Here is an 11,385-nt window from a genome sequence, read left to right as displayed (position 1 = left end):
TTAGAGAATGAGATCCGAATTGGATTCCCGATCGGATCCGGGCGATTTGGATAGTCCGAATATGTACTCTCTCTTTTTTTCCCTCTTCAACATTTTGACGATTTGGAACAAAAATAATAAAAAAATAATTATTTTTCTGTTCCTGTTAACAGAAATTATTTCCTAAAATAGATGTCTTACTATACACACCCCTATTCTACCTTATGTTCTCTTTCTCTTTTTCAATTTTAATCAGTAGCTTTAATTTTCCTAATACCATCAAACGTTGCACACTCGTTACTTGTTTGTAAGAATTTATCATTTGAAAAATTAAACAGATATTTAAATTATCAAATGGTAGAAGAATTTTTCTGTGACACGGCATTGACCATTTTAAGATTAGAAATTGTTCTAGTAAGATTATTCTTTGGATAGACAAAATGCAGATTGTAATATTAAAAAGCATTAGAGAATTTATGAAATGATCAAACTTATGCATTTGCCTCTAGATTCAATATTGTAAAATAAGTAATTAAACACACTTTGGAAAGGAAAAAAGAGATTGAAATTGCCTAAAATCAGAAGGATCTTTTATTCCTTATAGTATTCTCATAAGAACGTGAATATGATAAGCACTTGGATTTGAGGTTACGGGAGCTGGAGAGAGGGGAATTAGTCAAGAGTGTGCCTAAAATTTGAGGTTCACGTCTTCGGTTTTAAGTATGGGCCGTGTCTTTGCTGGGTTGCTCTTGGAAATGTTGGGCACGGCAGTCAATGGGCCCGTTTTGTTCAACTCTGAGAAAATGCAAAGGCATTTCTCCAAGTATTTTTGGAGGAATGGGCATTTGATGAAGGCAAATTGGAGGAATGGGCATTTGATGAAGGCAAATGTGTTTGGATACTTTATTTTGGTGTATTTTGTAAAGTAGCTTTGAGGTGAAAAGGAAAAGGAAAAAGGAAGAGGAGATGCTGAAGCAGAGGGGAACAATCAGGAGGCACCGGGGGGCGACGGCTGGTGGCAATGGTGGTGGGGAGGTGGCATATCACATGACCCCTGCACTGCCGTCGCCTGGGTCACGACCCTCGCATCGCCGTCACCTGAGGTCACGACCCAAGGCGACGGCGGTGCAGGGGCTCAATGCCCGAGGTCACCTAACCTCAGGCGACCAGATCCAGCGACCCTTCACACAATAAGTCCAAGGAAGATGATGAACAGTAATTATTTATGGCAAAAGAGGAAAACGCAATTATCAATTAGGGCAATATTGGAAAAAAAAAATCATTAAACCCCTATTAAGCATTCCGAAAAAAATCTTTGGCTCAAAGAGTGGTCAACCAAACACATTTTTTTTTTGCCAATGGGCTTTTGGGGGCTCAAAGCCCTTTAGAAATGTTGAACCAAACGGGGCAAATGTCTTCTTTCGTTCTGTAACTTCATCAATGTTCAGTAAATACATTGATCTAAAACGCAGAGGGTTAGTAATTGGAACCGGGGTGGACCAAATTGGACCGGTCGATCCGGTTCCCAGCTCTTCAGTGGGATAAGATTAGACCGAATTAGAAACCGATCATGCCTACTTGGAGTTTCTAAATCCAATTTAGGAGTTCTTTGGCAGTGAAATTATGTGAAAATTATAAATTAAGGTGCTCTAGAACCATAAAATTTTACCATAGTCTATTCTCAATTTCAGCCTGGAGGGAATGGATTTTTAAGTTTCATATGCGTTGTTGCTCTATTGCAAATTTCTATTTCCTAGCGATGCATTTCGCTCGCCTTCGGCCATCTTTTGAATTGGTAAAATTTAGGATCCTTTCGTACTTTGAAATGACTATCTTTTACAGGTAAGCCCACTTAAAATGGAGTTGGGTAGAGGGAAATACGGGGCAAGAAACTTCGTCACGCAAGTGCTTGTTCCGAAGTTGACCCATAAAACGTTTTGACTACAAATTAGCGTAGCCTAGTTAAGACAAGGCGGTCCTTTACTTACGTTTTGATATCGCTTCTCATTTAATTGATAGGATTTCGAGTCCATAATATAGTTTGATCTAGACTTTCCCAAGTGAATGGTTCTTATTTCTCCTATAAATTTGTAAATTCATGCATTGAAAATGATAGAAATTCAATATATTATAAGTTGCAAAATAACACTTTTGTTACGTAAAAATCTAGATCGGATATTGTTTACTTTTCAATTATTTGTGAATGGTTTAAGAAACTTTTAAAAGATAAATGTACTAGAAGTCCTAAAACTTCATTATAAAAATGCAGTCGAGTTCTAAAATGATCAAAAAATGCAACTAAGCTCTAAAACTTGTCTTGAAAATATAATTGAGTTCTAAAACCTCCATAAAGTGCAATTAAATCCTAATAAACAAAGAGATTTTACTATCATTGTTTGTGCATTTTTGAGTTCACTTACATAAATATGCACTTCTTATTAAATACCGAAGAGGATAAATTTCATTTAATATTGACTTATATCCCGACCACCAAACATATCTTAAGAGTTATTGCGGTACCATCCATGCAATTTCTATTCGCGACTCTAGCTAGATAATATGTAACTAATTATGTGGCCCCACACTTCTCTACATGAAGCCAAATTACAAATAAAATGTGCACTATGTGAGCTACGCCTTGTAGCATGTTAACCTAGTATTATTGGATTACTGGTAGACTTTCATTATTATAAAAAAAAAATGCTTCCTATATTTAAAAAGTACTAATTTTCTGACCGTTAAATACAATATTTCTGTAATATTTAATGTTCTAGGTAATTTTGATATCCGGGAAATGTGGCGTACATTAGTCTCTTAATTATGCTTTCCCACATTCATTATGACCAGTATAGCTTCTCCAATATATTTAGATACATTTAGGTATCCCAAGGCGCCTACTAAAATTGCCACGTGTTGATAGGGGTTCACATGCATAAAATTAGTAAACTGCTGTTCCAACACGACGAAGCTAAACAGCTTTATTGGTAAGGTAGTTAGTTGTCTTCACATTTCAGGGAAACATCATAGATTCGGATCTCTAGGCCCCCAAATTCGATATTCCTTTTTTGTTTTCTTAAATTTTCTCATAAGCAAATAAAATGTTTTGTTTATTTCATCAGGACTTTAAGACTACGCATGACAAAATTTCTGTTTCTCAATTTCTCTATTTTTCCGTTCCTCGGAATAGATTTGGAACAGAAATCCATTTAGTAACGCAATTTGATTTCTCCATTTCTGAAACAGATTTCTATTCTAAAAATTGATTTAGAGGAAAAATCAAAAGCTAAAAATTGTAGCTTCTTAGGGTGTGGCCATAAATTGATTTCTCAATTTTTATTTTCCAAACAAGTTTCTGAGCAAAGAAACCCGTTTGATAACGACTCAAAACTTCAATTTCTAGAACAGAATTTCGTTTGATAACATAATAAAATTTCTATTTCTAAGAATAGAAATTGATTAGATAATAACATAGGAAATCCTCAAATACAAAATAATAGTCGAAATAATATTAATGCATTACAACAAGGCGTTTCAACGGTGCATATCTATTTCTAAAACTAAAAAGAATTAACTTCTTTAACATTGGCATCATGCGCAAGGAATGCTGTAGAGCATAAAACATTTTACAAAAAGAAAAAAAAAAGATTTTTTTTTCTAGACTTGTCAAAAATAAAAGAACCTAATAAATTGGCTTGCGAAGGACTCGATCGAAAGGCCCCCGATTGACGAGTTGGCGGCGAAGGTTCGACCTTGACGAGGTTGATGCCGTCGGATCAAACGAAAGCGGCCGACCTGATCCTCCTTGACGAAGCTCTGCTGCTATTTCGGTAGGAGAGGCGTAGCCGACGGCGAATTGCTAATCGGCGTCAGAGAACGACACGCGGGTTCGTAGATTCACAGGAAGGGCTGCGGGTTCTGATCTTAGAGACAAACCCGAGATGGGTTTGACGCGATCGGATTTGGCAAAGTCATCGACTACAGGGAGGATGAAGTCAGAGTCAAGGCGAGGTGAGCAACAATGTCACCGACGAGAGGACGGAGTTGGAGTCGACGGCACTAGGATTTTTGGTTGAAATGTTGAGAAGAAGGAACGCCCAAATAAAAAAAGCCCATATGGTGAATGAAAAAGGACGCCCAAATTGGAGAAAAGAAGAAATAATTTTTGTTTCTATTTTATAAATTAAAAAGTTAAAAATTTTAACTTTTTATTTCTTTATTTATGAAATGAAAATTTATTTCAAAAATAAAAAAATTATATTATATTACGAAACGAATTTCTATTCAAAACCTATTTAAGAACAGGAAAATGGATAAATCCAAAAACGGAAATTTTATCGTACGGGTCGTTTCTTCTTTTCTCCAATTTGGGCATCTTCTTCGTTAACCAGACGGGGGCGTTCCTTCTCTCCTTAACGCTTCAACCAAAAGCCCTAGCGCCGTCGACTCCGAAGCTGTCCATCCTCGCCGTCGACTCCAATTCCGTCCTCTCGCCGGTGACGTCGTCTCTCACCTCGCCGTCGACTCTGACTTCGTCCTCCCTGCAGTCGACGACTCTGCCGGATCCGATCGCGTCGAACCCATCTCGGGTTCGTCTCTGAGATCGGAACCGCGGCCCTCCCTGCCGTCGCCGTCCTCTTGCCGGTCAGATCGTCGCTCATCTCGCCGTCAACTGCGACTCCGTCCTCCCTACACCCGTCGACTCCAACTCCATCCTCTCGTCGGTCACATCGTCGCTCACCTCGCCGTCGACTCTGACATCGTCCTCCTTGCAGTCGACAACTCCTCTCGCAAGCGTCCACTTTGTCTACTCGCTGCCGTCGACTCCAACTCCGTCCTCAACCCTAGGCCCTCATTGATTGCGCCGCGCCACGCCGACGACCATCCTACCCCCAATCGGCGCACTCATTTCCAGTGAGTGCGTTCTCCACTTTGTCACGGCTCTCTTCCGCCCCCACGATTCAAGTCGCGTGTCACTGTAGCCGATCCCAAGTAATCAATCTAGGAGGTTCTGTTTCTCTTCGGTTGAGAGCACTCCGACGTTGGATCGTTCTTCGTTTGCCTTCGAATTTGTTGATTCATTTGGATAACTATCTCACATCATGCCGGCTCATTGAATGTATCTGTCTACTGAACTACCGAACCTCTCGCAGTTCGCGTTCACCAGCTGTTCAACAATTTGCCCCAAAGACATTAGCATTGATTTGAGAATTTTTTTTGGTTAGTCCTACCCTATTCCTACTTTACACTCACTCTCAGACTTTCGAAACCCGTTACATGTCTCCATCCCCTCCCCTGAAAATGTGAGAATTTAAATCTCTCATCTCCCCCTTCCCCTTCCATGTTGGAAGATAGTTACTGGTGCGAATCTCAGTGATTGATTTGAGAATTATGTAGTGTTACATGTACGTTACTGCTTGGTATGTTGAGCTGGCGACGTAGCTCCTAATTCATCCTTTGATGGCCAAGAGCCCTCGTTCCTTTAGTGCATTGGTTTGCTCTGCTCTCATCGAATTAGATACCCCTTCTAATATGTTGCTGAATTGTCATCTGAGCTGAGCATGTCCGGGTTTATTTTCTAGCTTGAGGTGTTCAAGATGCATGTAGCCTAATTGTTTAGGTGCAGAGAAACCCTCTATGGTTTGCAGGTCGTTCATATGTCGAAGTTGTCGCTTTTCCTTCACTTACTGATTGCTACTCTTTGCTGCTCTGTTGGTGTTATGGATTTAACTATATAGACCTTTATAAACCATGTGGTATACAACCCAAGTTTGATGCAAGGAAAAAATGTCCGAGTGTGGCAGTTGATCAAATTCGAGTTGTTGTTATATAAACTTTATTCACTGCTTTCTCTCTGGATAATAAATTGTTGTTTTCATTTTCAAGTAAAAATGTTTGGTTGAAATTGTGGGTTTCAATTGTATTCAGTTGTTCCCACCCAAGAGTCCATTCTGTTAAGATCCAACTTCCTTCAGTCAGAATAACTGATTTCCTTTTGCCCATGCTTCTTTCTTGTTTCATTTAACTAATGGAAAAAAGACAATGGTGACATAAATGTCAAGTTCTTTTCTGGTGGTGTCCAATAGCATTCTCTTTGCTTGAATGCATCAGTGGAATGTGTGAAGCGTTTTTCTTCAGTTCTTTAAGTTCAGAGTCTTGGTAAGACAGATGAATGATGATTTGATTTGATGCAGAAACATGAGATGCCCCAAATCAAAGCTTCTTTACTTTTCTATTAGTATTATTTCGATTATTATTTTATATTTGAGAATTTCCTATGTTGTTAACTAATCAATTTCTATTCTTAGAAATAGAAATTTTATTCTGTTATCAAATGGATTTTTGTTCCAGAAATAGAAATGAACTTGCTCGGGAAGTAGAAATTAATAAATCAATTTCTATTCCAGAAATTTTGTCATGCGCACTCTAATTTCTCCTATGAGATTCCCAGAAAATTCACTGATTTCTAAATGTTTTCTTCTTCTTTCCTTTCTCATCTTTTTAGTGATTTCTAAATGTTTTCTTCTTCTTTCCTTTCTCATCTTTTTAGTGTTCATATTCTTCTATTAATATCTATAATCAAATATAAGTGACTGTCTGGGCAAAAGGGAATCATCTTATTAGGAATTCGAGCAATTATTTAATTGAGTGCAACTATAATATATATTGGATAAAGATACGTCAGTTGGGTGGTTACTAAACGAAGACAATGTAATGAGTAATTTTATTATGTGATGCAAGGGCAAATTTCGACACAAATAGTGAGGATAGAAACATGGTCTGGCCTATACATATCGATTGATAGATCAAAGACTGCATTGTGTGGAATCCAATCGCAAAAACAGTTTTTTGTACAGAAAAAGAGTGCTTTGATTTATTGTCAAATCTGTTTTAACGTTTAGTTTCTATCGCCCTTAACAAATTTCTATATTAGCTCAGATAAAAACTTATTTAATCTTGTCCGTCACTGAATTCATCTCATTATAAATTAGTTCAAATGTACTTAGGTATAGAGAATTCACACTGGAGAACTCCTCGTACACCTTAATTTGACTGCAACCATAAGAGAGCTTCGTTCGGTCGCACCAGAAAATTCTAGAGCCGAACCATGTCCGATGAGACAGCATGCCGTCTTTTCACACGCGACAATCAATTCGCAAAGTGCAGGACGATCCTACTTTGTTGTAGCGATAGAACGGAATTCGATTCGATGCTTTTCAACAAGACAAGGACGCATCTGAATGATTCAGAAGCAGAGCACAGTTTAAACGACCTCGAACACATACGCTTAAACCATGGTGCATGGCACATTCCGGAGAACCATGCCGAAAATGCTTGAGTACCCAGTGTTTAATTCACAACAATAAAAGAAAAACACGCGGAAAAACGATGCAGTTATCTTCAGTAACTTCGAGCTAAGCGGCAGCATGCTGCGCAAAATAACAAATGTGAGTGCTAGAAAGAAAGATGGCTAATTGGTTAGATGAAATGCTCGAAAGGAAGAAATAGGAGTCGTAGAACAGACCGGGAACCTCCAGACTGTCAACAAGACTCCTCTCTGCTAGACCACCCCAGCGATGCGGAAACAAAAGCTGGCAAACTAGGATGCTTTTGCAATTATATATTCCAAGATTACCTTAGACCTTAAAAGACAAGACCTCCAGTTCCAGGAAATGTTGATGCAAATTCCCCTCTCTAATGAGTATTAATCATCTGAAAACACTATATAAGCAAAATTTCCAAGCACTTGGTTGCTACAGATATACATAAATCTCACTTGCTAGGAGGCCATAGACGATGCATAATACTACAGACCATTACAATGAATTAACGGATAACAACACCATTCATGCGAGTCTTTTCCAGTCCACATGATAGCCAAACTTGATCTATGGTCGACTACTTTCAAGTGGATCATTTTCCAGAACATGTAAAACCATCACACAAGAACCAAACCGAAACCAGGGGGCCGTCAAGCACATCGTTGTTAGCAGTCGTCCAAAATTCATACAATGGGAAGGACAAGAGAATCAATGAAACAAAGTCAGAGAGATGGATGATGTGGAGACCTATTAGGAGGTGTCGGAAGCAGCATCTTTCTACTTCTCACTCCCTCCTTTTGCTCGGCACCACATTATTGCCCAAATGGGTGTTCTTCATCATCTATCCATTGGATGGATGAAGAGAAATCAGCACATCTTAGACTTGGTGAGTTACCGAAAAAGAACTAAAAAAATGGACCATAATAGTGAGCACCAAAGTTAATTCACCCAGTTAGATTAGTATACCTCGGCCTACACAGAGGTCTGCTGTTAGTCTGAGAAAACTTGTAATAAAGAAGAATTCTTGCCTCTGCATAGAAAATGAACAGCTTAGGTCGAGGAACCGACAGCCACAAAAGACATAGCACAAGAATGACCAAGAAGAATTAAGCCTCTAAGTCAATGAATGAGAAATTTATTCTAAGTCTTGCAATTACAAGTAAATATAGAATTAAGCCTCTGGTCACATTTAAATCAGTCTCAGATGGATTGCTGGTTGATTTCAAACCTGAGACATTCAGTCCCCTCTTCTTCAACTTCTTCAAAGCCGGACAATTCGATGTTTGGACGTTGTCCACCCCGGCTCCAAAGTCGCAGAGAGGTTTCCAGTTCCTGAAACCCAAGACTTTGCGGAAACAGATAAGAGTACTGTGGGGTCTCGCAGATTTGGGCTATTCAACCCATGCGTTTCTCCTTAATGAATGAAGCCACATGTCTCCATGCGAGCTAACCATGCGAGCTTTTTAGCTGCATAATCTAACTGTGCAAGCGACGGTTTGAGCCCAAAACTTGAGTCTTGCTTTAACATCTTCAGGATGATCACCTGATCAACAGAATCACAGCAATGGAAAATCAGAACACTGACACCCCAAAACTGAAAGTGAAGAAATATTCAAGTGCCGGTAATAGAAGGTAAGACATAGACCATAGAGTCGTAAGACCATTTAAGCACCAGAGAATCAGAGTCTCCACGTGCCACAGTGACATGGATTTTAGAGCTGGGTGATGAGGGCTAGATATGCATTTACTCTCAATCTTCATTCCACATACATATCAAACATCAAGAAACTAAAGAATAAAATGAGAACCGATTGGACAAAATTCGACAATTATTCACATCAAAACTTGCTACTTCACCCACAATGAGTTAGCTTGGAAACAACACAGATCTGACAACCATAGACCATAGAAATACTTGAATTCATTCAATGTTGAAGCCCTGTAAACTGTTTTATGAAGACAACCGAGACACCATCTGGAGAACAACTACGATTTGCAAAATCCAATCAATTCCAATTTTCACAAACTGCTAGAAGAAATATCCTACAACCCCCCACCACGAATAAAATCCAGGAATTCAGGACCTAACTCGAGCAGACAAAACAAAACCATCAAAGCCACAGCTCGCTATAATTGCATCTCCTAAAGTACCGCCGCATATCAAAGCAGAAGCAAGGCAAAATGAATTCTTGAGGAAATTAAACAGTCGACGCCGTAGCCTCAACTCGATCAAGATCTCAAAGTCAGATCGACGTCAACAGATCTAATCACACACACAGAAAGCAATCTCGGAAGCTACTCTATAATCAAAATGATTGGACGTAGTGCTCACCAGGGCTAGAGATCTTCCAGCTGGCGATGGGGCTGGCGGCCGCGGCCGGAGGGGACTCCGTCACGGACGACGGCGGGGCGGATCTCTCCGGCGACTTCTGGTGGTCGTCGAGCTGGAACTTCTGGCTCATCGAGTAGCACAGCTCGAGGGCGGGCAAGGTGTTGCAGAGCTCGGGAATCTCGTCGTAGCTGAACCCGAAGCCGAGATCCAAGCACCCTTTGAGCTCGTCAAGGTCCTCGTCCGTCAAGCTCTTGGTCCGCACCAGGTCGTCCTCGTCCGCCGCCTCCACGTACCCCTCCAGCAACACCTGGCTCTTCTTCTTCTGCAGCTTCTTCACCTCCTCCTCCTTCTTCTTAACGGTGCCCTGGATCGCTTGCGCGTCGGCGTAGGTGGGGGAGGTCAAGAACGGCCATTCCTCGATCTGGGCATCGAAGTCCGACGCCGAGTCGCACGGGAAGGCCTCGTTCTGCAGGGTTTCTCGGCCAATTGGCTTGACCGAAGAAAACCCAGATCTAGATTCGAAAGAAACGACTACCATTTTCTCTCTCTACTTCTCTCTCTCTCTCTCTCTCTCTCTCTCTCTGGGAGGTGAATGTGCGAGAGGCGGAGAGACAGAGGCTGCTTATAAAAGGTGGATCCAGAGGGGGGGAAAAGGCGAGAGCGTTTTTCTTGCGATTTTCCCACGATTTCTTTCCGAGAAAAGGAGAGAGAAAATCGGGCGTGGATTGATGTATGTGAAGACATGATGAGTGGGTTTGGTCGACGCATGATGATGTCCATGGATGGATGGATGGACGGATGATGTGGTCCGGATGTGTCTGACAGCTGTCAGGTGTGACTACAGTGAATGGGATGGGTGATGGAAGGTGACAGGGCAGAGGGGACGCGTGTTTTCATTGCTTTTCTCTTCTTCTTTTTTCTTATTTTTCTTTTCTTTTTTTTTGTCTTTTATTGAATTGCTGCACAAATAAATCATATTTTGATAGCCAGTCTCAATCTAATTTACCCTGGTAATTGACCAATCTTTTGTTTTTTCTATGATTGAGCGCACAAAGAACTTTTTATTAATTGATAAAAGTTAAAGTGTAACTTTAACATGTTTTAACTTAGCATACACGTTTCCGCGTTCTAAGATGATAGTGATTATATTTCTTATTTCACTATTAAGACGTACTGATATCGCGTGAAATGATTGATTTATTGTTTGATTACTACAGTAACTTTTTGATTATAGCAAGTACATTTTTGTCGTTATATCCATTGAACCGTGTTGACAAGTCAAATCAAATAATATCAAAAACGAGGTAAAACGCGGGTTCGTTCTTCTCTCTGTCGGCAAGCCCCCTGATCTCCAAAAACTCTTCCTTCTTTTGAAGCTCTCCTATAGTCTTTCAGCTCCGAATTAAGAGCCTACTTATTCTTTAATTTTCTTTTTCTTTACTTTGATTGTCTCTTATTTTTTCCTCCTTATATATTTTAGGAGTTTGTGCATAAACAAATTTCTACAATTGATCTTGAGTGAATAGGAGACCAGTTGATGACTCGCCCAATCGATAGTCACTAAGAAGGATGTTTGTGATGTGGCTCCACAACTTTTTCGAGATTAGACGGCTCTCCTCTCTTGATGAATTTGTGTCACTAATAAACTAGTGAAAATTTACTCTTTGGCAAAGAGAATATTCTCAAGAATATAATTTTAACAATATTTTAGGATACAAAATCTATTCAACATGTCATGCTAAAGGAAAAAAAAAA

General features: G+C 39.9%; 2 protein-coding genes across 2 annotated transcripts; one reads left to right on the top strand and one right to left on the bottom strand.

The window, feature by feature from the left end:
* Positions 1-3,917: 3,917 nt before the first annotated feature.
* LOC120286586 lies at positions 3,918-5,634 on the top strand. The gene is made up of 4 exons (XM_039298870.1): positions 3,918-3,987; positions 4,282-4,438; positions 4,489-4,647; positions 4,678-5,634. The coding sequence occupies exons 1-4, from the start codon at positions 3,918-3,920 to the stop codon at positions 4,892-4,894; spliced, it is 603 nt and encodes a 200-aa protein (XP_039154804.1). The 3' UTR covers positions 4,895-5,634.
* A 1,584-nt stretch (positions 5,635-7,218) lies between these two features.
* Positions 7,219-10,323, bottom strand: LOC104416185. The gene is made up of 4 exons (XM_039300515.1): positions 9,631-10,323; positions 8,527-8,841; positions 8,265-8,328; positions 7,219-8,139 (listed from the first exon to the last, which is right to left on the bottom strand). The coding sequence occupies exons 1-2, from the start codon at positions 10,166-10,168 to the stop codon at positions 8,762-8,764; spliced, it is 618 nt and encodes a 205-aa protein (XP_039156449.1). The 5' UTR covers positions 10,169-10,323; the 3' UTR covers positions 7,219-8,139; positions 8,265-8,328; positions 8,527-8,761.
* Positions 10,324-11,385: the final 1,062 nt, after the last annotated feature.

Source organism: Eucalyptus grandis, chromosome 8 (assembly GCF_016545825.1).
Source record: "Eucalyptus grandis isolate ANBG69807.140 chromosome 8, ASM1654582v1, whole genome shotgun sequence".
Lineage (NCBI taxonomy): Eukaryota > Viridiplantae > Streptophyta > Magnoliopsida > Myrtales > Myrtaceae > Eucalyptus > Eucalyptus grandis.
The sequence above is the reverse complement of the archived record's forward strand: the minus strand, read 5'-3'. Positions and strand labels throughout refer to the sequence as shown.

Coding starts and splice junctions, on each gene's coding strand:
- LOC120286586 (XM_039298870.1), top strand. CDS start 3,918: ATGGGTTTGACGCGATCGGATTTGGCAAAGTCATCGACTACAGGGAGG. Junction 3,988..4,281: donor GAAGTCAGAGTCAAGGCGAG/GTGAGCAACAAT, acceptor ATTTAAGAACAG/GAAAATGGATAAATCCAAAA. Junction 4,648..4,677: donor CGTCGCTCATCTCGCCGTCA/ACTGCGACTCCG, acceptor CTACACCCGTCG/ACTCCAACTCCATCCTCTCG.
- LOC104416185 (XM_039300515.1), bottom strand. CDS start 10,168: ATGGTAGTCGTTTCTTTCGAATCTAGATCTGGGTTTTCTTCGGTCAAG. Junction 8,842..9,630: donor CTGGAAGATCTCTAGCCCTG/GTGAGCACTACG, acceptor TCTGTTGATCAG/GTGATCATCCTGAAGATGTT.